This window comes from Lonchura striata, chromosome 11 (assembly GCF_046129695.1).
Source record: "Lonchura striata isolate bLonStr1 chromosome 11, bLonStr1.mat, whole genome shotgun sequence".
In the NCBI taxonomy this organism is placed as follows: Eukaryota; Metazoa; Chordata; class Aves; order Passeriformes; family Estrildidae; genus Lonchura; species Lonchura striata.
The window spans coordinates 12,973,196-13,000,873 of NC_134613.1; the positions used below are offsets into that span (position 1 = coordinate 12,973,196).

Sequence of the window (27,678 nt, forward strand, 5' to 3'; positions counted from 1 at the left end):
TTATTTGTTACATTTTTTTATTACTTTGGATACTTTTCTCACTGATAGCTGAGTCCATTATTTGTATCATTAAGCCAACTTTTTTGGTTTTATTAACAAATATCTGTTATCTTAAGAACCACCAAAGCCTACCTCTTCTCCCTTCTTTTAAAGCTTTGATAAAGTGCATTCCTAGGAAAGTAGTCTTGTATCAATTTAAATTATCTTAATTATGTTTTCTTACTATCATGAAAAATATCTTGGCAATAATATAGTGTCTAAAATCAGGGGGAGTTTTGATTTTTAGAACATTGTAGATTTCATCTTTGTATCTGGTACATTGATCTGTTCATGCATGCAGACACACTCATACATTTTAATACTATCTTGTGACTCTCAGATTGGGAAAACATGATGAAACATGACTTTAAACTCTTTTGTATACAACTTTTATTTGATGTTTGTTTTATTTGCTGACAACATCCACATCCATGTGCTGTGAGCAGCCCATAATCACAGTGAAGTCCAAAACACAGCTAGGTTTGTTGTGTGTCAATGCACTGAACATTCATGGAACGGTCACCTGATGACTGTGGACTTGATGTGGTTTAAAAATCCACTTGAATTTGTACAGTACCTGGTGAGAAAACTGTTTAAAATCAGAGCTCTGTCCTTACAGTGAAAGGCTGAATCTGTTCATACCCACACGGCAAGTTCTGAAACTCTGCCTCCCCAGTGCAGCTCTCAAGCACGTGTGAGATTATGGGATGGGGAAATGGACCTTGAAGTGCAAATATTCATGCAAATAGACCACTGAGGAACAGCCATAATAAAGTCAGGGAGAACAGGACTCAGATGAGCTGAGAGCTCATCTTAATTACAGCTCTGCTGTCCAAATGTGGACCAAACAAAATACTGTAGGAACCAGAGGACCAGAAATGCAATGTTCAAAACATACCAGAAAGATTGTACTTCAAACACAGTGGGAAATAACTCTGTTGCCTTGCTGACAAAAAGTAAAAAACTATACTGCTTTATTTTGTCCATAGAATAATTATAGTAATCATGTTTCTGAAGTTCCAGCCTACAAATTCAACAATATAGAATACATTCAAGAAATCAGAGCAGCATGCATTTTTCATCTATTTGATTTCATAAAATTACTTCAAAATTTGAATGATAATTTATTAATTTCAAGCTTGTGAAAAATTTTACTTGGACGAGGCCTATAATTATTAAGTGGGAAAATCAGACAGTAAATTATCACTACAAAATTGGTTTTTTGTGTGAAATAAGCAAAGATATGTATCCTGTGTATAAAATAGTAGTTTATTCCCAAGAAAAAAGCCTTCAGTGGATTTCTATTCAGACTTCTTATGCAAATAAGAAATACATGCCCACTGAAGTACCCTGAAATATTTTATGATACAGAATGAGTAAAATGGTTTTAAACATCATTGCATTTGATTGTTGTTTTTTCTTCTGCTTATCCATTTCCTGGTTTAAAGGGTACAAAGAATGTAGACAGAAGTTACATTAGATATTCCACAGATTCATACCACTGTGTCACTTCATGAGCTAAAAACCAGAAGTCCTAGAAAACATAGAACCTTTTAATTTGGAAAAGACCATTGAGTCTTACCATTAAATCCTATTTCTTTGTGTCTCCAACTGCCCAGTTTTGTCTGTATGTACAGGTGGTACAGGATTGCACTTCACTGTTGTAATTTTTGGTATAATGCAAATGTTATGGAGAAAGTTTTAAAAGTAACCTAGCTGCAATAAATTCTTTAATGAATGCTCTCAAGTTTGATTTTTTTAAAATTACTGTACAAAATTTGTATGTTGTTTTGAGAATTACCCTAAATATGCAGCTCCTCTTCTTTGTCACCATTCCCCGTCTAATTCATTACCTTTGGGTGGGGCACATGATTATTTGTTGGGTTTTTGCAGTTTTTCTGTGCTACTGGTTAGATCTTTTCCTGCTGGACTTGTGCCTGAGATCATTGGTCGGAAGAATAGATAAATTAATCAATTTTAATTATATTTTCAAAGTAAAGACAGTTTTTCTCCTTTTTGTCTTTTTTTTTTTTTTCTTGTCTTCTATTATGGTTTAAATTACTTGGAAGGAAAAGGTTAATATAAAGCCTATTGTACATTGGTTGGGTTGTCTTAATCAAGGCACTTCATATGGAAAATCCCTTTCTTTGTGTTACACAGTATGAAAAACTCAAGCTTAATAAAAATGGAAAAAGGAATGTTGTCATTTAGCCAGGAAGATCTTTTTCTTCTTGACCAAGTTGGCAACTCCTCATTAGGCTAGTAAAGATATCAATGTCCAGACTGTACAAATTTCAAGATGGGTCAATTCTGAACAAAAAGGTTGAGTAGTTTTCCCTTTTTCCTGTTAAGGATTAAGTATAAACCCCAGCCTGGTTCATAGTTAAAATAAAAACCTGTGAATGCAAAACATCTTGAAAAGCATTTTCTAGCAATCTGCTTGTTAGTTCAGAACTTCTCTCCTTTGTCACTACTAAACTCTGGGCACTTACCCAGAGTTCCTTATATCTGCCTCTTGTGAGAGCTCAGAACCTCTCTACATCAGTGGGCATGGAGCAAGATGCTGGAGGGCAGGACACAGCCCAGAGCTCTTTTACAAGAGCACCAGGAGTTATTTGGATCATTAGGGAGGGACACTGTCTCCTGCTGTGCTGTGGGAACCTGGGCTTTTACTCTCTGAAGTAGAACTGAGCAACTAAAACCAGGTCAAAAAAAGGACTCGGCACATCTTAAGCAGCTTAGAGGGAATTTGACCTTCTTCATTCAGGCTGAGGGGAGTGGGAAATTTCTATAGTCAGACAGGTGAGGAGGTGGGGCTGAAAGTCACCCCACCCATGAAATGCTGGTGGCAATGTTTGGTGCTCATTCCCTCATTCTCACATGGCTTTTATTAAGTTATTTACAGATCCCCTGCGGCAAGAGACTGGGTTTTAAAAACCTTGAACAGTTATCTCAACTACCATTATTACCTAGTACTCTGCAAATTGCTGCTATTGGTAAAATCTATGTGACACTGTAAATATTTGGTATCTGTTTAACAGGACAGGAAAACATGGTAAAGAAAAGTGTTTGAATGACTTCTTGTTCAAACATTTCTTTACAAATTATAGGCATTTTAAATACTTTAAACTGTTTCTTGGTCTTGAAATGAGCTAATATTATTAATTCAGCTGTCTTGAAAACAGATAATTAGAGCTTTTGCTGTGGTCAAATATTGCTAGGTCCATCTTCAGGGAGGCAGAGGAAAAGGGAATTAAACACACATCAGGTATGTTCATTTGTTGACCCTCAAACCTCTGAACTGGCAGTGTTTGAAAGGGAAGGCATAAATTTGTCTAAACTCTATGGGTTTAAAAAGTAATCAGGAATTGTAGAGCATGCCATCATCTACACAAAATTATTCAGTACTTTCACAGTACTTTCAGTCTTTCCAATTGTGGCCTCTGGTTCTGCTGCACAGGCAGAACAAGGTGTCACCTGAGGTCATTTAGGGGCAACAAAACGTTTTAGTTTCTGTATTTAACTAGGAATGATGAATATTTCTTAGTGGTTGAGAAAATCCTGTAACTTTAGTGCTGATCCATTCTATCACCCTGATTCTCGTTTGCATTTCTTCTGGGTGTAAAAACCATCTCCAGCAGAGGCTGCCTTTCTATGGGGTGCATGGATAAGTCATTGTTTTTCTGGATGTTGTTCAGGCCTCTTCCTTTCATAGTCTGCACTCTGCAGCGCCTCAGAAGAGTCACTAGGATTGCCTTCATCATGACCATGGCGATGAACTTCCCCACGCAGCTCCGGGGGCCGAACCCAAAGGGTTGGAAATAGCGGGAAGGAACCTGCGGAGAGCAACGTGAGGAATAAACTCAGATTTTCCTCCATAAAGGCACTGAAAATAACGGTGGAAATTGGTAGTAGATATATTCTAAAAAAACTTGTGGAAATAATCTTTTAGGAGCAATTCCTCATTTCACTCTGGGAATCCCACCCAAGTCACACCCAGCTACAGACAATGACAGAAGTATGGACCAGCCCTTGGAAATTCAGAGGTACGAGGGATTGTACAGTTAAACAATTGAATTCTGTTCATGTATTTGTCTGTTTATCCTAGGAACTACAGGGATTTCACCACATGCCGTGAAATGCAGTGAAGCCCCTGCTCTTCAAATGCATTAAAGTTCATTAAAAAGTTCTTCAGAAAATGTTCATTACAAAGCTTATAAATATCTGAAATACAGGCTGATGCTTTGTCTAAAATAATCACTAAGCCATACACCTACCCCATTTGTAATTATAAAGCTAATGGTTCTGAGAACTAATTTGTCATAAAATTATTGTTAAAATTTTTGATATCTAATAGAGAGATAACACATGAAGTTATTGTCTTCTGTCCTGTCAGCTGAAATATGAAATGCAGAATTCCCAGGACTACTGAAGAATCATCAGCCAGTTTCTGCTACTTTTATTGCCATTGAGTAGATCAGTTAAAAAGAAAGTCTAGTTATGAAGAAATTATTTTTATTCATCTGTGTAACTTATTTTTTAAAAAGTAATGTATTAACCATGTTCTGATTTCCTATTTAACAAGAATAGAGTAGAAAACATTTATTTATATCAAATCATCTGGGAAAAAAGGATACCTTTTTTTCTTATTTTCAGACTGAGAGAAGTGTTCTGTTTAATTTTTTTTTAACATAAGCCAAGCTGTGCTTTTGGAAAAATTATAGATAAATACAAGTGTTTATAACACAGAGCAAGTAGAGCAGCTGGCAGTACAGCACAATGGCAAAGGCACAGCCTGTGAAAATGGAAAAATGTTTAGATTCTAACAATGGCATCTTATCATAAATAATGCGGTGGGTTGCTACTCACTTAGAGAACTGGAGGAAAATTGTGCCTGCCAGAATAATTATGTGGCAAACAGAATGCATCAAGTCAGAGAGAAAATGTGTGGTTAAATATTTGGTCAAGGGGAAATATTTTTAGTAGCAAAATATCCTCATAAATTAAACAAGATACCAATTTTTGATAGAAATACTTGGAATGTAAATAATGGGTGGCAAAATGGAATCTATTCAGAGGGAATTGTAATTTTTATAAACTTCATCACTTACTCTTGAATTTTCTACAAAAACTTTTTTTTGGAGCTGTTGTTTTTACTGCTGTGTGCAGGATTTGCTCAGGGTAATCCAACAGTAGTTGAGAAATATTAACTAAGTGGATTAATGCTCATTTTTTTGTGTGGCATATTTGATACTCTTAGCTTTTTCGATAAGAAATAGGTAAACCTTAAAGTTTGTTTCTGGCTTGAACGCTCATCTCTTTTTTTTTTCCCCCCTTAGCTTAAGGTGTTTTTACTGGTGAGTAAATTTTGGTGTATTAAAGCAGTCTGTCTTTCTTTAAAGCTGAAGTTGCTGCTGTCAGTGTCCCAGTGTGCAGCTGCTAACATATCAGTGCAGTTTTAATCTCTCCAGGTTATTATTGCTGAACAAATACACTTTCACAAAACCAATTGTTTCATCAGTAATCAGCAGAGCAGAGGTCTGAGTAAGTAATCTGAAGGATGATTTGAATCATAGGGAATTACAAGAAGAAAAAATATTAACGTACTTATTTTGATTATAGTTCTCCTGGCAGTTAGAATGTAACTTCATTTGAAATTCAGTGCTAAATGGGAACTTAATTACTCAACATCTGCAGTATTAAATTAGCTAGAACTTAAAATTTTCATTATGGTCTATAAAATATTATTAATTTAAAAAGAAAAAAAAAAAAAGAATAACATGGGCACTAGATCCCCAGTCTCTCAGAAGTTACTACACTGCTTCACCTCTACAGAAAATCCTCAGATTCAGCTCTGTGTGGGCTGCTGGCATGGTTCTAGCCTCCTAAAATCTCTTTATTTTGTCCAGTGTCAGGGGTTATAATGGCAACCATGTGTGTCTGACAAAATTAATCAGAGATTTTTTAAATCAAAACTATTCTGTCTGGAAAAACTGTTTACTATATTATAAATCTTTTTTATTTAAAAGGCAGCTTGACAGGAAAATATCTGCCCACCTCTAATAATAATAACAAAGTAATCAGCAGGCTGTATAGCTAACTAGGCTCTTAGACAAAGGGAAAACACCTTATAGTCCCAAAGTTCTTGATCAAAGTAAGAGGAAGAGACATTAGCAATAAATAATATCCAAATTTCTGTAAGAAATAAGGTGGAAAACTTACATTTTTCTCAAAATTTTCAAGAGAAAACTCGTTTGGCTTTGGGAAGAATTCGAGTTTGTGCATTCGGCCGATATTGAGGATGATATTTGTGCCCTTTTTCACGGGGTAGCCATCAATGACATCGTCCTGTAACGCTTTCCTCATGATCAAGTCCACAACTGGCTGGTATCTCATGCTCTCATAAATAAAATTCTCCACAATTTTTAAGTTTGGCATGTCATCACTTTGTATGTCTCTGTCGCCTTGTGGGATAAAGCAGATGGTGAAGAGATTAGTTGGTTAGGAATTTACTTTGTACAAATATCAGAACAATTTGGGAAGATTCTTGGGTTCTGAAATTCTAGGAAGGATCCAACAGATTCTAAGGAGTTTTGTGTAGCCTTACTTATTGAGGAAATCTGATGTGTTGTTCATTAGCATAAAACCTAGTTTGTTAATTAACAATCTTCTCATCTTCTTAATGCTCTTGTTACTATAGGACACAAGAAAGCATGATGTGAGCTCTTGCTATAGTAAAGGTAAAAAAGAGACACTTTATTTTCTTTATATTTCTGTATATTTCTGTTTATTTCCTAGTATTTATAGTTTTCTAAAGGTGACAGTGGATTGGAAGGTGAAAGTGTCACCTCTCTAACGACACTGGACAAACTACTAGTTTATCAAAATTTTCTGCCTCTATGAAGGAATGCAAAACAATAAGTTATTTACAGAAAATGTGTGAGAAAGTTTGCTACAAGAATGTAAACTCAGAAGGCTGTAGAAAATCTTAAAAAATCAGAACAGCGCACTCTGAGTCTGTTCTTGTCAGCAACAAATTGCACAAGAGACCAACAAAGAAATCTTTAAAGAGCTGACAGCAAACAGAACCTGGGGATAGTGTGGAGCTAATTCTGTAGGGACCTTACATTGTCACCGTGGGGCTGGGTGTGGCTGGGTGTCCATCCCATCCCTGACCACTCCAGGTGGGATGAGAAGGTTCCAGCAGAGTGGCAGTGCTGGGATTGCTGCCCCTGGGAGCTTCACTGCTGCTCACAAGCCCGAGAGCCCAGGGGCTGCAGGCTGCCTGCTGTGGGGCAGGCTTGCCAGACAAAATTTTGATAAACTTGTGCTGGGCACTTCCTTAAGGAAAAACATTTCTACCTTAGAGGGTGAGGCTTCAGAAAGAAGTAGGGAAAATGAGTGAGTACTCTCATGAGGACAGTAAAATAAGGATTATTAAAAGTGCATTAGAAAAAGAGTAAAAAACTTGCGATACATTTTCTGGTGTTTAACAGACCAGAAGTAAGTCTTAAATAAGAGTGGATAAAATTAGTTTCTATATTGGTTCAGTGTCAGGCTTTGAATGAAGGCTAGAGAAGGGGAAGAATACAAATTTGGAATATCTTGATTATGTTTTGAATAGTTAGTAATTAGTACTTAGAGGAGGCCAATTTGAGATCAAAATGGATGACAGCAGAATATAATTTAAATTTGTCTAGTCTTTTCCTTCTAGAGTCATAATGAAATTTAGCGAAGTTCTGTATTTTAGCACAAAGAAACACTGGTGATTAGAATTATTTGAAACAAGTGCCCCCTTTTGCTATTTCAGGGTAACTGGAAAATAATTTCAATGAAATTTGAGGTGGGTGCTGATTTTACAGTGTAGTTGCTGAGGAGAGAATATACCATGTTATTTCTAATAGATTATCAATTCTGATGATTCCTGTTTTATTTTATTTTACAAATTTCCCACATTTTTTCATTTGCTTTTTAATATATATATCTTTTACATATATATCTTTTACATACAATAGTAGTTCATATGTTTTACAGCAAATGCTTCAGTTAGGAGAAAGTGCTTAGGATTATCTGGTTTAGATAAATTAAATTAAATCACTGCTGAAACAAAATTATATTCCCACATCACTGACTTTGCAGCTCCTGCTTACCCACAACAGTTTCAATTTCTCTCATCATCTCCTCTTCCACTGTGGGGTGCTCTGCAATCAGGATTAACATAAAGAAGAGAGTCACAGACAGAGTGTCAGGAGCAGCAATCATCATCTCCAGCACACACTGGTTCACATTCTCAGCAGTCAGATCCCCTCTGTTCTGGAGGAAAAGAAAAAAAAAGGAAATTTTGGAAAAAATATGATTGCTAACTCTGATGCTAACAAAGGTCTTATAGACTGCACAATTTCTGGACAGTCTATCTTATGCTAAATAGCATTTATTTTTTGTCTTTCACAGAATGACAGAAAGCTCATGTTCTGATGGATGTGTGTTGTCCTACAGGAAAGCAGAAATGTGTGTTCTTAGCTCAGGTCTTTCTTAGTTTATTGCATTTCCTGAGATTGTGAGCTGTCAGAGATTATACAAGATTTGAGTTATATAGCATTTGAAACCTTTGCAAACAAAAGGCAATACATTAAATAATACAGAGAGGTTAGGAAAAGACTGATGGGACACTCAGGAATAGATGCAAGAGTTTCAGGAATGTTGTTTAAGCCATGAAATAAATATGAAAAGCACGTGATTCTGAAGTACAAGTATTCCTATTTTATTCACTCTCAGGCACTCCACAGCACCAACTACTCAGCACCCTTTAATGGTGATGTGAATTTTAGAGAGGCATATGAAGATTAAATTGCAAAGCCTGTGTTCAGAAGAATGTCAGAAAAACCAAAACTAGCCATATTTTGAGTAAATTCCAAATACCTGTGCAAAAATCAACTGGGATGCAAAATCCATGTGCTCATCCAGCTTTTCGACAGTGGAAAGCTTTTGTCGTTTCTGTTCTATTAAAATTTCCATTGCTCCTTTAAGATCCTTGCTGAAAAGAGATGAAATCCAACATATTGGTAAATATCTGCACCAGGGTATGACTAGAAATACAGAGATATACCAAGAAAAGAGGGTGACACAAATTAAGTATTCCTAAGATAGTTATGTGGTTCTCTGCAAAAGTAGTAATACTTAGGCAAGGTGTATTTTCTTATTATTCTTAAATAATTGCTTGTCAGTCTGGAATGAAATCTTAATCTCTTTTTATAGAATAGACTGAAAAGGAGGAAAAGGTGTCTGTATACACTATTAAAGAATAAAGATGTATTAGCATTACTGGAGAGTTTATTTATTTTCTTGTATTTTATACAGTATTTTATCAGTAAGTAAAATGAATTTAGAGAACATAAAGAATGATTTTCAGAAAAATGTAGAAAAAATTATCTCTTGGAGAAGAGTTAATTTAAATGTTTCGCATTTAAATAGTAATACTGTGTCAACAGTTTGTATTCCAGTGGTGGAAAAAATCAAAGTTCAAAAGATGTTATAAATTTTGGGGGAATTTTCAATTAATTATAGATTCAAAGGCAATTCTTTAAAAAAAGTATTCTGAAAAGGTTTTGAATGAAATCTTCAGGCTTTTCAAATGTGGGTTTGTTACTGTTGAGATAGATAATTTGTGTTTATAGGGTAAATATATTTAGAACTTCAATCCCCATAAAGATCTCAGTATTTATAAATATTTTATGTATTAGAAATAGTAAGTGGTCCTTTTTGCAATGTTTATCAGAAGTATATTAGAAGTCTTCATATCCTGTGGTGGTCCTTTGCATTGTCTTAAATCCAGAAATCTTTCTATTTTTTCTTTGCAATAAAATTTTGTTAACAAGTTCTTTTTTTATGGGCCTGCTTTTGCAATATCAATATTTGCTTGCAGGGGCTTTCTGGTATTAACTGGGCCATAATAGTTTATTATCAGCATCACAGGATAAAGCAGTAATCAGTGTCATAATAAAAGTAGCAAGCAAATATTAGAGAAGGTGAATCTTGTGTCTAGTGCTCAAGAGCTGTCAGTTAGTTTGGGTGAACCTGATCTTCTCCTTAAAGCCCTTATGTTATGTAGCATTATCAAAGCAATTTATTACATATCCTTCCTAAGGAGCAATTTCACTCACTAGACGGAAAACAAATCCAAAATGAAAAAAAGTGACGGCCAGTTCTTTTTAAAGCCAGCTCTCTTTTGGCAGAAGACAGAAAACAAGATCACAAAACTGGAAGAGGCATTTTGTGGTTTTGCAAAGAGGAAAATGGCAAAATGTTCCTTATTTAGGGAAAAAAGTCTCAACCTTGAAATGTGTTATCATACTAAGCACCAAGTTTTAACTCATAAATGAGTGGTTGACTCAAAAATTCATGTTGAGAGAGCCAATAACCAGGTACTACTCAAGGGTTAACCCTCGGGGCCTGTGCCCTGAATACAGATGGGTTTCCTTGTTTGGATGAGCTGCAACCGATTCTGATTGTCCTCAACTGGATAGCAAAGATAACTTCATCCATGCAATGGCTTTTCCTTGTCTGAAACGAAGTTTAGTTTCACATTTGAGTGTGCATGAACTGGTATTTTGTTGAATAAATTGGGACTGAGATAGACTGGTCCAAGAATTCAGCTACTTGTACCACCAGTGACAAACTCAGCTCTGTCTTGGCTCTGTGGAAAGGAGACCTCAGCAGCCACCTCTGCGAGTGTCATTATTTAGTTTCTTAAAGGCAGAGGAAAGCATCAAGGGAAAGCTTCTTCATAAAAAGAAAGAAAGAATCATATGCAAACGCTCTGTAGAATGGTTGATACTCACACTGCGTCTTTGTACTTCTTGCACAGCCAAGAAATTTTAAAAAATATGTCAGGCTTTAATAAAAGTGCTTGCCAGGCATCAAAGTAGTTTTGAATCTTAAGCACAATGGCATTTTCTGGAAAAAAAAAAAAAAAAAGTTTAAAAAGTCATTAGTTAAGTAAGATAAATCCTTCAGAAAATTAATAATAAGATTGTCTTCCCTACTCCACTAAGTTAATGGGAATTTGATAAGTAACTGGTAGATAACATTTGTAGCACACTTTAAGAAAGGTCTAGGTCTTTGTAGAAACTCTTGGTAACTTGCTACAAGGACACAGAGGTGTGTCAGCCAGACCAAGAGTATCCCACAGGAGAGCAGGACTATTGCAGAACACTGAAATGGGCAGTTTAGATGTCCTGATAATATTATTTCTGTCATAGGCTGAAGAAATCATAGAAAACATAAATTTTTAGGTGAACTTTTCAGAGCAGTCACGTAGTATGGTGGAAATTTCAGATTCTAGCTTGAATATAATTTAATGTTGGAATTGTACCAAATTGGTGCATAAAAATCTCTTTAAGTGGTACAATTAATTCAGATGGGTGACAAGCTAATGTTTGGTCATATAAAACTCTTCTGTAACTAACACGATAATAAATCAATTTCAATTAATTATGTGGTGATAAAAGGGTCTGTTCTTGCTCTGTTATTTCAAGACAGAAGTGCTGAGTGGCATAAATGAATTTTCCTTGGCTGTGCCTTTCAGACCCATCCTAAGGCCCAAAGTACCATCCAGAGGGACCCCGAGGAAGAGCTTGTTGGACGTGTCGAGCATGATCCTCCTCATGAGGTTGAGCGCGTTGATGTTGCCCAGCTCCGTGGTGACCTCCTGCAGCCTGTCCAGGTGCTCGGTGGTCGACTCCACGCAAATCGCGATCATCCGCACCAGCCCGGGGCCAGACAGAGCTGGGACATTTGTGCACAAAAAGCAAAAGGTTTGTTAGTTTTTGTACCTTCTTTACAATGCCTCAGTTGGTGGTAGTAGCGTTGATAAAATGGCAAGTGTTGCTGTGTCAGTGGCTGGTGTAAAAGCATTCTGGAGCTTCCCTGGTTTATCATCCATTGAAAGGAAAACAGGGATTTCAGACAAACACCACGGCACTCAGGGAGGGGTGGCCGTGCGTGTCGCAGGGATGCAACATGTCAGTGCACTCTGGGTTACCTTTGGTGAAAAAGGGTCGAATTTCTTTCCAGTGTGCTGGGTTGTTGTTAAATATGATCCCATTCTCGTACATGCCAATGCACTGTAATCCAAGCTTACTCCCAAATCGAGACACGTAATGCCAGTGCTTCATTACATGGGACACACTTGAGGATCTGGGAAAGGAAGGGGGAAAAAGCCCCAAATAAAAAACTGCTTCAAAGACTAAATACAGCATTTGTATTCTGACATTTTACAGTTGCTCCCAAGTGCTGACTCACATTCTTAATTTAGCAGCAAGTACAATGCTTAGCACGAAGTGTTGTTCCTTTTACATGATTAAAAATCTTTTACATAATTAAAAATCTGATTAATGCTTTCAGAATTTACATTAAAGCAGTAAGATGTTCTGTTCAGATTTAAACTATTTTTCCATTAAAATGCAAATGGTTAATGAAGGATTTTAAACTGAATAATTTGTGTACATAGACATGTGTAGATATATATTATATATTTAGGCAGTGCCCAGTATCAGATACTTCAGAGGATAAGGTAAAATATTTGATGTGTACTAAATTACAGCTTTACTTTTGTATAGTCAATGCTATGTATTCTTTTGTAGCTCTTTGGTCACTCTCAGACACATACTGAAAGCATAAAAATACATGCATCACTTAAATGTGCATCATCATAATATGATGGTATGTGTGAGATAATTAATATTCTTAAAGAGACGTGTAAGGGAAATCCATCATATGCTTAATTATATTTACAGTCAGCAAGATTAATTTGCTGGTGCTGGTAGATAGCATTCTTGCTTTAAGATATAATTTCCTTTAGAGGGAGCCAGCATGTCAGAAATGTGGATGTGATGAAACACTGATCAAAGAGAATCCAACCAAAAGAAATAAAATCAGAACAAAGATTTGAAATTAAACAATATGATTCTTTCTTTGCTCTGTAGTATAGTCTATAGGCCAAACCCCAGACTACTAACAGGGTTTAGTTTATTTTTTCAGTCAGGCAATGTAAATGTGGCTTTTGCTATTGACTGCAAAGATCCTTGGTTTCATATTTTTTGCATGACCTGGAGGTAAAGTTAGCATTAAAGTTTTTCCCACGTCGGGGAATGCCACCTGTATTTCCCTGAGCATGAAAAGATGGTGTTGAATTCTGACAGCTGTCCCCAGAAAGGAGAAGGTGCAGCACGTGTCTCTATGCAGGAGACACATCATGATGTTTCAAGGAAGGATTTTGTCAAGTGACCTTGCAGAAGCAGGTTTTCCTTATGAAACTATTTAATGAAGTCCTCCAAAAGACATCAGCTGTTGTAAACAAGACTGCAAGTCCTTCTCTCTGTGCATTAGCAGCTCACTATTAGATTTGATGCTAAAAGTTCAGATGACATTGGTGAAAAAAGAAGACATTGATTTTCTTTTATAGAGGCCAGGTTATGTTTGGTTTTGTAATGAATTTATGATCCACTGAAAATTTTATTCTTTGTTCTTGCTTTAAAAAAATTTAAGTACTTATTTTCTATGTACAGTCAATGATTTAAAGCAAAAAATGTCTGAAAAGAAACCATGTATTGACTGTAAATCTGACATTGCTTAGCAGCACTTCTGGTTTGTTTCTGATTAATTGGTAGCACAAAGAGGGAAGTACAGCAATAAGGGTTGGTAGAATTTTCAAAGCAGTCAGAGCATTATCAGAATTTTTACTGCTTTAGTTGATATTTGAAACACCTTTGTAGGATAGGAATGTAAACAGTTCTCTTGTCATGATTACTTCTTTCTACAGAGATTTAAATAGAGATGAAGCTGACTTGCACCATGTGGCAAATTCTGTGATTATTCTCTATACTTCACTGTCTTTCAAAAGCTTTTAGTTAATGAAAGGATGAATTGATTGACATTGCTACTTCAAAGGTTCTGATTCTTTATCAATTACATGTGGTAAACATTTTACTACTTTTTTTTTTCTTTTCTTTTTCATGGCATGACTTACAATAATCCAATTTAAGGAGAAAGCAATCATCCACTGGAGCTAATAAAATGATAGACTGAATTTCAGCATTATGTTTAATACAGTGCATAATTGAAATCTTGAATAATCCCATTAATTGGAGTGGAATTATGCCTAATACTATAATGCTGTATTTGCTTAGTTAAATCACTGAATTGGAGCCATAACCTTCAAGCATTTACTTTCATTTTAAGGAGAAATTTAAAAACACAGAAAATAAAAATTTGACTCAATCCCACATTGCAGTAAGCCTAGATCCCTAAACTGAATGTTATCTTAATAATAAATGAATAGTAAAATAGATGGTAAATTATTGCTAGGATTGAGACACAGTACTTTCCTAGCCACAAAAAAATATTGGGAGAATTCACCAAAACTTCAACAGCAGAGTCTTTAAACAGACACAAGATTAGGAAAAGGTCTGTGAATAGCAGAAAGTAATAGGCTTTTGTTAGGACAATTTTTGAAAATAATAACTACAATTCTGCTTTAGAATAAAATAGCAAAGAAGTTGTAAATATATAAAGTTTTTCAAGCTATTAAGTATAGAAAATCAGGATTTACTTGCTAATTATAAATGTTTCTTCACCGCTGATCCAAACTCTCACAAAGTCTCCATATGTCTTATTGTAGTAGTTGCAGGCATTCCCTACTCCCATCCAGAGAAATCTCCCGTGTGAGATGAGGGGGCCGATGCCCATGCAGTATCCTGGCCCTGAGAAACAGGGGGAGAGAGGTTTGGTCTCAGCACTGCTCACAGACAAGAAAACACCTCTGAGCATCTCCCCTTTGCAAGGAGGTTTTAAACATGACTGTCACAGCCTGTGCTGGGCAGTTCACACCAACAGTCCTGCTCTGGAGCAGTCTCAAACTGCAGCTGTGTTGGTGAAGTCTCACTGTCTGAGAGTCTGTAGAGCTTCCAGTGGTACCTTCAAAAAATGACATTCATTGCTGCTCTGTACAACTTCCAGCTGCTGCTTGCTTTTGGAGGAACAATGGCTCCATCCTAGAAAGAAGAAACTCTATTTTGGGCAATTCTTTTCCCAGAATTTCATCCAGGAGTCACTGAATAGGTTTAGGGTTATTCCTGTCCAGCACCTGTGAGGTCGTGCTCTCCTCCATGTAGCAGGGCATTGCATCTGGTGGAAAATAAGCTGAGCCATTAATGTCTAAAAGGTTCCAGAAGGGAAAGGGAATTTGATGTTGCTCTCCTTCTGGAGACTTTGCAGTGCTAAAGACAGAGAAAGATTGATCTGAACAGCTTCTTAGGTAACTGTTTAGAGTAAAGGCAATTTAGAGAGACTTAAAGTTTAAAACATGCAAAAAGCAGTTTATAATGCACATGACAATGAGAACATCCTGAGTTGTAAAATAGTATTATATCTTTCTAGTGTACACAAAATAAAGCTGAAGATGAAATGTCATATGGCCAAGCCACAATTATTAATGAAAGTTCTGAAGTTAGAATAAGCCTGATTTCCTTTATCAGGAATTTTAAAGAATCTATTACTGAAACTGACTCATAACAAATTTTGTTGTCATACCATGATTATTCAGCATTATTTTGTCACTTAAATTTGAGAAACAAATACAAATTACTCTGAAAACTTTAATGTGGCATATAGCTAAAGCTGAAATAATAGCTAAAGTTAATTTACCTGGTATTGATGAAGTCTCTTCGTGATTCCATATCAGAAAGAGGAAACACATGAGGATGAGTATGGGCACCGTGGCCACGGGCATCGTGTCTGGTACCAGGCTGGTGATGTTGTAGTGCAGCGGGTTCAGGGTTTCCAAGACCATCTTTTCAAAGAGGTTCTGCTTTGCTCCAGAGAGAGAGAAGAGGGGAGAGAGGCAGGGGCTGTCAAAGCTCAGATGTGTTCAGCTCTGCTTGGTACCTCTCACCCCCTTTGTAGTCCCTACAAATGAGCAAATCAGCTCTGCACGTGGCTTTATAAGGAGAGTGACTGCCTGGAGTGCTTGCCAGGACAAGCTTCTTCACAAGTCAAAAGAGACATGAAGCAGACACATTTTTTTGCTTGGGGATAACAAAGGTTTTCTGACCTTGATGTTGAGGCATAGTTTTGGATATTTTGGCTGACAGACCTTTTATCTCTGATATCGACTTTGCTGGCAATCACTCAGGTTTACTCCTTGCAAATCTCTAACCAAAACACAAGAAATTAAACTTTCAGCACATGTGGAAGCACTGAATGAGTTCACTTGCCAGTTGTCTGTGTTACTTAGCTATTCTCTTCCTGCATGCCTGTAGTGCCAGAGTTTCTGAATTTCCAAATTTCCAGAATAACTATGGTAGTGGTGCTGATAAAGTATCCTAGAACCACAGTTTTTTGTTTGAAACACGTATTATATTTTTTTATTACTTCCAACCTTTCGTGTAGCATAATGTAATGCATTTATTTATGGTTTTTCTGTTAAATACTTCGAAAAATATAAATATACCATAACAAACAGGGTCATAGATTATCTGTTGCCATATTTTTACTCAGGCTGTAACCAGCACTCAGCACAGGAAAGAAAACCCAAGAACAGCCAACAGGTCTCTCATGCATAAATAGAAGGATTAATTTGAAGGTTTTTTCCATGTTTTTGAATTAAATTGTAAAATATAAGAAGTTGTATCTGGAAAGGAATATGTATGAGAAACAATGTAAGTGAGAACTAATTTAACCACTGGTACTGCTTGAACCTGCACAATATTTTATTAATAGAACATCTTAATTCTGCTCTGGCAATAACTAAGAAGAGATTTCTTTTGTTTCTTCCTGCAACAATATTTCAAAGTTAAAGGATATATTTACTTAGCTGGAAGCTTTTAGATACAGTATACCTTCAGCAAGTGCTTTCTTGTTTGTCGTGTGCTTTGGTCTCACATTGCAGAAAAAAGGAGAGCTTGCTTTGTAGCGACCATCAGTGCTATAATTATGTTAAGCTAAGGCAAAAATGGGATAAATGCTTTCTAGATAGTGAGAATCCTGGTGTGTAGTCCAGGGAGGAAATGTATGGAGTGTGGGAAGGGAATATGGGGAAAGGATGTAAGAAGTGATTTGAAAACTTGCAGGTGCATGCAGTGCTCTCTTTTGGATGTTTTTGTGTGCCAGGCCTCTGGGGTTTTTATGATCCAAAATGACCAATGTGCCAGGTGAGCTTTTAGAAACATCCCTGCTATTGCAATAGGGAGCAGCCCACCCCTTCTGAGAGTGTCCAGGGCCAGCTCCCATCCTGGACACATCCAGCTGTTGTGTTGTCTTGCATGTTGTGAAAAGAAGTTTGTATTCACAAGCATTTTAATCATGTAATGGTATTTATTAGTTTAAGTTTCCTTGAGTGCTCTTCCTTACCACAACAAAAGCACACCTGTGTATATGTAAATATTTTATCAGCTTCTGTCCCTTTCACTAATACAAGTTTACAGCATTATAGAGGGAAAAATAACACTGGGGTTGTATAGTTCCATTTTTATGTTTCTTTCTGTCTGGATCTGCATAAACTTCATGTTTGTACTCCATTGCCACAGATAGGCTCTGATGAACATTGTGTTTTCTCTTTTTTTTTCATTTCCAAGACATTCTGCTGTGAGCACAGTCATTTCACTGCCTCACATTCCCTGTGGAAACAAGTATGGAGCTGGTTGTGCATTTGGGTGCTGTGAAATAAACCAATTTCATACCTCCCAATGTGGATTTATAAATATTATATCTGCGGGGTGAGCCCTGGTAGAGTTGAAAGCCCTGATATGTTTGCACAGTGTACTTTGCAAGTATGAGTCTCCCATTTTTATTTTCTTAAAATCATCCCTGAGTTTTGATCTTGTTCAGCTCTTAAATACTCACAGCTAAATCTTATCATTGTTTTGACAGTGGAATGCAGGCAGGTTTCTGTTTTTTCAAAATATACAGATAGCAATGGATTGGGTTTTAGATTCTTGATTGCCCCAGCTTCATGATTTTATAGTTTTTAGTAAAAGAATATTTTCTTTTTTTTTTTATGTCCAACATCTTGCTGTTACATTTATAATTTTAACATCCTGGATTGTGCTGTCATGTAGATAAAAGTACTAAAGGCAAAGTATTAGGTTTTAATCTTTTTTACACTCCTGACCTGATCTAAAACAGTCTTTAGTCCAAGTGGCTTCTCAAGACCTTAAACAGTTGACATTTCCTGTATTGAGGAGTTTTTAGTTTCATTTCAATGAGTATTAATGAAGCATATTTTCAGGGCTTGCATTTTTAACCTCTTTTTTTTCATTGCAAAAGTCAGCTGGGCTATGAAAAAATCAGCTTAAAAATATTTCCACTGAACTGCTTATCCTACTTTTTATGTATTGCATCTTTTAAGAGCTGCCCACGAATGAAGTTACTCCTCAGAAAAACTCAAGCCCATTTGGACAGTAAGTCACTGAGCAGACTGAAAGAGTTAGGAATGGAACTGAGTTAGGGTGCCCACTGTGCATGAGGGAAGGTTTCTCTGGTCTTGCTCATTTTGGCTTCTCTGTGTAAGTAATTTCTCCTTTCCTTGCAGCTGGTTGAGGTGTCTCAGGTCAGAGGGATTTGTTGGTTTGTATTATTATTTATGGGACAAAACTTTTAAAATCCCACTATCCAGTGGGGGAAAAGAGACCTATTACAGGAAAGGGCTTTTGGGACAGAATAGATGGGTGTGCACAGGCTCTGGCCTGGCAGCAATTACAGATCTCAACACTTGGGAAAGCAGCTGCCAGCAGAGGGCCTCTTAGATTGCTGATTTTTGAGTCTTGGGTACAAAGCCAAGAGAATGTTCTAGGTTCTGTCAAACATTTTCTTGCTAAAGGTAATGTGAAGAATGATGTCAAGGTCCATAGTAAAGAGAAAAACTCATAATCTACAGGACACCTGTGTTGACACCTCTTATTTTGTTAGAGGTTTGTAGTTAATGACTCTGTCAGTAAAAGAGCAAATTCATAAAATCATATTATAGAATTGGAGGTGAAAATCTCTCTTAATTTTGAGGAGTTCATAAAAATGCCTGATAACTCTTGAAGAGCCACTCTTGAGTCCTGGAGTTGCTTCCTTTGGAGTGGCTTGTCTGTCAGGAGAGAAAAAAATCTGCAACTTGTTATAAATTCCCAAGTAATTGCATAATACAAGTTATAAATTCCCAAGTAACGTGTATTAGCAGCATCTGAAGAAACTTACCTAGGTTTAAACAGTTTGGAAAACTAATCATACTTATTTCAACAAACCCCATTTTTGTTTTAAAGATCTGCTCCCGTTGTACCACAATTTTTGCCAATTTTCATATAGACTGATGGAACACAGTACCTCTGAAATATAAAATAGTAGGTTTTAATGGAAGTGGATATTTGTCACCAGGTGTACAGCATATGTCACATCCTTGATAGAGGGATTGTCTTGTTTCCTTGAAAGGCTGTAGGGTTTAAGGCTGAGAACAGTCAGGAGACTTTTTTAAACTTGAGAGTGCTTACCATTCCTTGTGAGAGGTAAATTACTCTGTAAGCATCAGGTTGCACATTTATTTAGTGTTACCCTGGATTCTGTGGTCTCTTCTAATTCTTTAATTCTCTCAGGATGCAATGTGGATGTCCCTGAGAGTTTTCCATCACAATTTATTGGTTATCTTATATTGCACTCCTTTTGTGATATTTTTTGGTCCTTGATCTGCCGTACTTTTATTCTTAATTACTTTTCATTTGTTTTATTACATAATTGTTTTTATCACTTAATAACTTCTCACTGTGTTTTAGTCACCTGATCCTTTGCATCTGTCAGACATCTCTCATTACAGATGGGTTTGCAGTCCCTACATGCAGAGCTGACATTTTAAAGTTGTGTTTTCATTACTCTGCTTCTGCAGCACTCTGCCTTTTTAGGATTATTTTCTACTTTCAACTCAATACTCTGCATCTCAAAAGGAAGATAAATATAGTAAAATGTGAAAATGAGGGAATAAACCCCTTTTTCAGTAATTTCTAGAGTTTGAGTCACTGGGCTGGAATTTGTGTAGCCATAGAGGTCTATCCCATCTAATTATTATGGAAATGTATTCTAGCAGCATCAAATGATTATTATAGCCTGGTAGAATAATCCTGTACTACTTGATTACTATGAAATCTAATCTAAATAGCACTTACAACTTCATCTGTTGTTTAGGTTAGAGGAGGAGGAGGGGGAAGAGAGAAGGAAGAGATGACAGCTTTCAGCAGAAGCTTGGAAGTGGGAATTTAGTAATAATCATCCTGGCAATCTAAAGGGGCTCTTGACAAGTAAATGAGGAGGTAGGAGCCTAATGTTGTGTCAGAGGGCAGGGGAAAGAGAAATGTAGAACACTGCCACGATTTTGTGGTGTTGAAAAAACATCTGTACTGTGAGATAAGAAAGATTGTTTTTGATGCCTCTGCTACTATTTTGAATATTATTTTTTAATTTTGGTGAGTATTCTTATGACAGGGTTACCTTGTTTCACAGCTGAATAGGATTTATCCCTAGAGCCTGCTTCTCTGAGATTTTAAGTTCTGTCAGCTGCCTTTCATAGCACTTGTAAAATGCTGCTGCATTGTTGCAGAGTTGCTGGTGGCCACAACTTTATCAGCTCCAGTGTCCACAAACTCCAATTTCTTGTCACCCTTTCTACTCAAGGTCTACAGTGAGTTCCAATGTGCAGAGAAGTTTGGAATTGCAAACATAAAATTACAGTTGTAAATGCTGACATTCCTACTGTCTGGAGTCAGTTTGGTCAATCAGTTTTTTTAGCACCACCCAGTACTGGCATGTGACTGGAAATTAACTGGTCACTAAACCCTTTGACAGGGAAACAAATGCATTGCAAATATCTTCTATAAATGTAGGACACCATTTAAATATTACTATTTGTTTGGATTAATGTTGTAAGAGCAGTGCCTCTTTTTTATGCCTTTATATGGTGGTTGAGGTGTGATTTGGAAAAATAACTTGCCAATTTTAACACTTTTCACAAAAGGCCTCGTTGCTGCTTATGAACCACCACAATGTCCATGCAGAGCATCATCCACAAGAGATGGTAGCAGGTTTTCATCTGAAACAAACCATCTCCTGAAGCAGCACAGCTGTGCCAGTGCTTGTAACCATCAAAACCAGCCGGGGGTTGTGCAAACTTCTGCACTAGTGGCAGGAATGTAATTCACTTCCTGTCAACCTCAAAGTTTCATTACAGCACCTCAAGCTCTAATTAACTCAAAACTAATCAGAAAAAGAGTTGTGGATGGCAACTGAAATCTCTCTAAAGTGCTTTTTATCAGACTCCTTGTTTGGCTGTGGCAAAGCAGACCTGTATGAGCAGGGTTTTCTGTAGATAGCTGCTGTTAGTTTCTATTACTACAGGGTAGGTGTTTTCTTTCTAATTCCTCAAATAAAAACCAGTTCTCTCTACCATAGTCATATTTCTGCTGCTGTACTTTTACTGCTAACAAATACCTTGATCAATTTAAGCAAAAAGTTAGTTGACACAGAAGAGACGACTCTCTAAGAAATATTAATTAAAGTTTTTACGTTTTCCTCTGGCTATAAGTAGAATGTATTCTGTCAAAGTATGTAAATTAATCCTGAAGAAAAATTTATCTGTGTGTTTGAAAAAAAAAAGGCTGAGAAAGAATGCATGACAATTCTCAAATAATTCTTTTTGCAAATGACTTTATTAATCAGATATCATTATTAACTGAGATACAGCAGCTAGAAGAAACACAGCACTTTTCCATGGCAAACACCAATTGAGATATCTTAAGATTTGATTGAATAAAAAAATTCCCAGAGTCAGTTCAAGACTTGTTCTACCTGATTTTTATCCTCACTTTTTTAACCTCACTTGCAATCCATTTTTCTGTGCTGTGACAATGATGCTTGGAAATGTCAGTTTGTCCAAAATTCACAACTTCCCAACTAATTCTACATTACTCTGCAGCAGCATCTGGCAGTGTCTGTCCCATGCCGTGTATTCCACCACAACTTTGTCATGATACACATGAAAAAAATCAACTTGAGAGTCAAAAGTATTAAATCAGACACCACAGAAACACTGAAAAGGTTTGGCTTTTTAATCTGGGGGTCCACATCCATAAAAACTGAAATGATTTAATATTTTTTGATGTAATCTAAACAGCTTGAAAGGTTGCACAAAGTGAATACACTCTCTTAGAATAACTATTCTGCAAGAACATTGTGCTGTTTTTTAAAAAAGAAACTTTGTAGAATACTTGAAAAATATATAGCATATTACTGTCGTTTTAGTACCAATAATTTTTCCAAAGACCTGCATAATTTCTGCTAAAAAACCCGTCTGTTTAGATAGTGACAGCATATAATTTACACAAAGATAATTACAGTACCAGATCAAAGCAGCTCCAGAAGGCATACTTCTCACTCAAAACAAAAATAAATCCTATTTATTTAATGTCCTACCCATACTGTTTGAAGAAAAATACTAGAATAGGAATTGAAAATTTACCTGTGTCTGCTCGTTACTTGTGGATTTTTGCCGGTGGAGAGTGCTGTCCTGGCTCCTGGTGTGCTCCTCTCCCAGGTCTGGATAGGTTGTCTGGTGATCACTCCCTGTAGCATCTTTTATGCAGGTGCTTCTTGTTGCTAAGAGATCAGTTGCTTGGAGATGGAAGTTTGTTTATTGTAATAGATCAGGGGCTGTTTCTTTGAAAAGAAAATTTTGTAATTTTACCTCTACAGCTTGGTGTATTTTCTGCAAAACAGCCAATGACAGAGATACACATGCCTAGTGCTCATTAGGATTGTGACTGGAGAGTAAAACAGAGAAGTAAACAAAGTTTATAGTTTGTGTTTAGTGGATCTGAACAAGGAAACAGATTTGCCATTTAACCAGAGATACAACTAGCAGAAATTATATGAACTCTTTGCCACTTGTATCTAAGGGTATTTTCAGTTTCCAACAGTGAGGAAGTCCAAATGTTTTATTCTAAAATAAGAACGTATGAAGTTGTCAATGACATTCTGTAGGACACAATCCTTCACTGACACTGCAGAGGACTGACTGCTATGCTGTATACTTTGGGATGTGCTGCTTGCTTTCTGTTCCCAGCTGGTTTGAGAGCTCCTCAGAATGATTCTACAAACTAAGGCTGGTTTCTCAGCTTTGTAGTTCTTCTCCTTTCTGTTGTAGTTTAGGGCAACTCAAACAAACTGCCAATTGTTTTGAAGAACTGCATTATGTGATTACAGGAAACATTAAAGTTGTGTCCAAAGATCTACAGGAATAGGTTTTGATGATACTAATAGAGGAGCCTAACACAGAAGCATGAATCAGCTGCTTGTGCCTGTTACTGGTTTGAAGCAAGAGAAATCCAAATTTCTCAATGTCTGCAATGGGAAATCCTAAGCTGGCTCAGCTGCCTCTTCTGTAAGTTTAGCCCATGAGTCCAAACAGGCTGTTTTGGAAAATAGGTCAAAATCTGTTTTGGCTTAGTATTCTCTAGTTTAGAAAATTCAATGACTCAATTCTGTTTCCAGCAAGGCTGTGTTATATCCTGTGGCAATAAGTCACTGTGCATCCCTGTCTTCCACTGTCAGGCCACAAATGTCAAAGATTCTCATAAAATCTTTTCATTCTTCTCCTTTTGAATAAAGAAAATTACTTTTGAATTCACTCAAAGCTTTAGCATTAGCATTTCATTAATAAGAAAACTCATCAAATGAGGAAAGGGGTCTTGCATTTAAAGAACTGTGATCTCACTTGGAACAGAAGGTGTTTAAGGGTTATGTACAATAGTTCCAGTGATGGAATCTTTTTAAGTCAGGGAAGGATGAAAGAGACCTAATTTTTTTTTTTAATGCAAAATGTCTTTTGAGAAGCCTTTCTTAAAGTAAATAAATAAACAATGCAGACAGTTTGGGGAGAATAAGGGCTGAATTAATGCACAAATTCTTCTGGCATTACTGCAGCCCTGTGGAAGAGACTGAGATTAGACAACCAGAAACAAACATGGTTTCAAACTGGACAACTGAACTCTTCTTTTTCCATGTGTACACACCCTCCCATGTCTATTTATTATGCAGAGACTTGTTTACAGTAGAAGAAAAAGTTACAGTACAAGCAAAAGTGGGCAGAACTAATAATGGTTCCAACCTGTGGCATAATGTCTGATATTCTGAAAATGTTAAAATTACTTTGTTTTATTTCAAAAAGACATGATAGCTGATTGTAACTTTTGGTGGGGCCACCTGAAAGTTTAGAGGAAAGTCATCCATTGCATGATGTATTTCTTAAAGACTGTTAATGTGGGTGAGATAAGTGATCAGTTCTGAAGCAGATGGATAATTGTTTCAGAGGCACCAAATTAAGAAAGCCTTGTGCAAGAAAGCTATCATAGAAAGTTTCCAGCTCTTCCCCATGACTTGGAACTGGTTTATGGCATTCAGTGTGGTTGTGGTTTCAGCTTCTGAGAACAGCAGCTTGTGCTGAACTTTCTGTGCTGGTTTTCTGGTTGTGCTTTTCCTCTGTGCTCCCCACGTGTTTTTTCAGAAGCCAGCCTTGGTCCTTATTGCCACTGCAAACACATCATTGCTTTTGTATTGTGTGCAGGAAGGAGGCACAGGGAAGTTCTGACACTCCAAAGCTTGTGTGGCTGCAGCCACCCCTCAGTGAAGGTGTTTGTTTTATTGGTGATGGGTCAGGCTTTAGCATAAGAGAGGAACTTGGCTATTGGTGAAAGAGCTCTCGGAGACATTGCTTTCATTAGTGATAAACTGAAATTAAAACAAATATTAACTTTATTTGGAAGCACCTAAATCCTTAGAAATTCTTTATTATATATGAACATAATAAACTACTTAGGTACTCATTTTTAAAAGCTCATCAGAATGATGAGTTTAGTGAAATAAGAAGTTAATATAAGGAATGTGAAACAAATTAAGTTTTTTCTTGGTCAGCAAGTGTTGTTTGAAGTTTAAGGGAGACCAAGAATGGCCAGTTTCTCACACAAGCACATTTTTATTCCTTGCTCCATGATAATTTATTTAACCAAAAGTACCTATCTAAAAATGAAAAAATCTGTTAAAGTTTTTGTTGGAGCTTCTTCTTCTGACAGTGCTATGTATCTACTTAGTGAGAAAAGGAATTTGTGTATGAATTCAGGGGTAGGAAGCTGATTAAGATGGTCATGAAATAGTCTCAAAATGGGTAAAATAGCATGAAAGTGATTGTTTATATTTAAACTAGGTTTTGTCAAGACTGACATTTATGAGATACAACTTTAAATTAAATAATATTGCCATATGCCAGACAAAATGTATCTTTCTCTCATGCCAAGTAATTCCTGGAACTTTGCATAATGCAACCAGAATGATTGGACTTCTTGTTCACTACAAAGGTCTATGTTGAATACTACAAATTCTTCAGAGCCTGAGTAGGCATTCACTGAATTAACAAAGTTGGGTTTTATACCATTAAACAAAAATAAAGCAGGATTTTTTTTTTTGTTCTAAATATTTCACAATAGACTGTTGAAGGAAAATAATGCAAAATGCTCTTCATTGCTGAGCAGAAGGGTATGTGACCTTCTAGGGACCCCGTAGCTCCTGTAATAACATGATAAGAGTTGGGTTTTAGTAATAAGAGCTTGAATCTCCCCTGGTAACTAGGTAGAAAGAAAATTGCTTACATTAAATCAGTGGCAATGAAATCACTGGTATATGAAACTGGTAAGATGACAGAAGTTCTTAATTCTTTCTATGATGGTGGTTTCAATGCAGACTTGAAGGTGTGAGGGGAATGTTTGCTTTGCCCCAAGGATGCAGAGCCACTGGTGAATCTGTCCCTGATGTACTCCATGCTGTGTGAGCAAAGAAAGAGGAAGCAGACACATCTGTGTGAGCAGAGCTGTCAGCACAAGGTCATGCTGGAAATCCAGGGAGATTATTGCTCCATCCTGGATATTGGACAGAATCAGATGCCAGGTGGGGAGTTTAAACATGGGAAAATGTGTATACTTTCCTTGCTGTGCCTTTCCTTCCCTATATAAAAGTAAAGGAATCTGAAGTGGCACTCTTAGACATCCCTATTTTTGCAATAATGGCTGCCTGTCTTTCCCAGGCACTCAAAGAAAGATGTTGTAATTTAACCAGCCATTTCATTATTTCCATTTCTTTCAACTTCCCATATGTGCTATTTTCCTGTTACCCTTAACAAGTCAATTATCAAGCACTGAGAGAGCTGAGGCTACTGCAAGTGCCTGTTTTCAAATACTTCCAGCACTACTTTTTGATTTAGGTGTGTATCAGCCAGGGGAACAGGTGATGTTCAGCCTGTCAGGTTCTCTCACTGGGGAGCAAAATTGTCCAACAAACATAAACTGTGTGTATAAAAACTTATCAATTTCTTTACAGTGAACTGATTGCAGATTTTGAGTCTGTTTCTGTTCACTGTTGTTAAAGAACTAGCAAAGCACAAAATGCTGCAGAGTGTTTGCAGGCAATCAGATTTCAGCATTGCCTTCATCTCCAGCCACACTTCCAGTGCTGCCTGGGGGGTGCCTGGGTGCTGCCTCTAAACAGTTCCTTCATTTGGCAGCATCCACTGCACCCTGAAACCTGTTCATATCCCCTCCAGGACTGTTTCTAGTTAGTCATAAATGCACCCTTCCAAAGAACAGTGTGCACATAGGCAGGTGTATTTGAGGGAGTTAGAAACACAATATTGGAAATCACTCAGTTCACATTTTGAGAATTCTTCTTGTACAGTGTCTTGTAAGGAGCTGCCCTGTTTGATCCGTCTAACATAATATTCAGTGCAGAGATGGACTTTTTTGGCCTCCCCAGAAGAATTTTCTTCATGTAAACTGGAGTTTGGCTTCCCTAGATAAAGCCATTTAAAAAAAAAAAAAAAATCACTGAAGTACTCTCATATCAGTGTAATTGCTTGAACCCATTTATACTGCAAACACTTTTTCTTTCATGCCCAGCTTCAGAGGGTCTATACTACTTGCACTTTTAACACCAGGCAGATTTGGCAATTCTGTTTCACAAATCTTCACAATTCTCTTTCTGGCTTATTGCCCAAACTCCCAAACTTTAGAGTGTGTTGAGAAGTGTAGGTGCTCAACATCTGGAGTGTCGTGGTCATCAAAGTTTCAAAAAAGAACATTAGCTCTTATTCTGGAAGGAAAGAAAAGCTTTATGAGAAGCTCATATTGTCAGGTACAAAACAATCCATAAGAGCCTCTTGAAATCTTTCTGCCTATACTGCCTGGAGACAGGGTAGAAGTTTTCAGACACCACTTTTGGGTACTTGGGGTTGGTGTTTATGTTTTTGGTGTGTTTCTTTTCGATTGTAAATGTTGTTGATGTAAGAAGCTTTATAAAAGATGTTCCACGTGGCCCTGAACACTAACAAAGATCTCTTTAGTGATTTCTTTTATCTGGAACAAATGCAGGCAGAATGGTCAGTTTTCAGTATGACTGAATGCAGCTCCTTAATTTGTGTACATGAGATTTAATTTTCTTATAAACAGGTCTCATGTTTTTGTGCTCTGGGCTTTATTACAACCATCCTTCCCCTGAATAATCCATGTGTGAGGAGGT

At 36.8% G+C, this 27,678-nt stretch overlaps 1 protein-coding gene across 4 annotated transcripts; it reads right to left on the reverse strand.

The window, feature by feature from the left end:
* Positions 1 to 412: 412 nt before the first annotated feature.
* On the reverse strand, positions 413 to 23,163 carry CYP19A1 (cytochrome P450 family 19 subfamily A member 1). Of its 4 annotated transcripts, none has more exons than XM_021537458.2 (10): positions 22,580 to 23,163; positions 15,742 to 15,901; positions 14,648 to 14,798; positions 12,080 to 12,234; positions 11,647 to 11,823; positions 10,878 to 10,992; positions 8,959 to 9,073; positions 8,190 to 8,352; positions 6,262 to 6,503; positions 413 to 3,875 (listed from the first exon to the last, which is right to left on the reverse strand). In XM_021537458.2, the coding sequence occupies exons 2-10, from the start codon at positions 15,884 to 15,886 to the stop codon at positions 3,609 to 3,611; spliced, it is 1,530 nt and encodes a 509-aa protein (XP_021393133.2). In that variant the 5' UTR covers positions 15,887 to 15,901; positions 22,580 to 23,163; the 3' UTR covers positions 413 to 3,608. The 4 variants fall into 4 exon arrangements, with proteins under 4 accessions (XP_021393133.2, XP_021393131.2, XP_021393132.2 ...); XM_021537456.2 differs by having other exon boundaries at positions 15,742 to 15,904; XM_021537457.2 differs by having other exon boundaries at positions 15,742 to 15,909.
* Positions 23,164 to 27,678: the final 4,515 nt, after the last annotated feature.

Coding starts and splice junctions, on each gene's coding strand:
- CYP19A1 (XM_021537458.2), bottom strand. CDS start 15,886: ATGGTCTTGGAAACCCTGAACCCGCTGCACTACAACATCACCAGCCTG. Junction 12,235..14,647: donor GAAACATTTATAATTAGCAA/GTAAATCCTGAT, acceptor TTCCTTTCCCAG/ATCCTCAAGTGTGTCCCATG. Junction 11,824..12,079: donor TCGACCCTTTTTCACCAAAG/GTAACCCAGAGT, acceptor CAAATGTCCCAG/CTCTGTCTGGCCCCGGGCTG.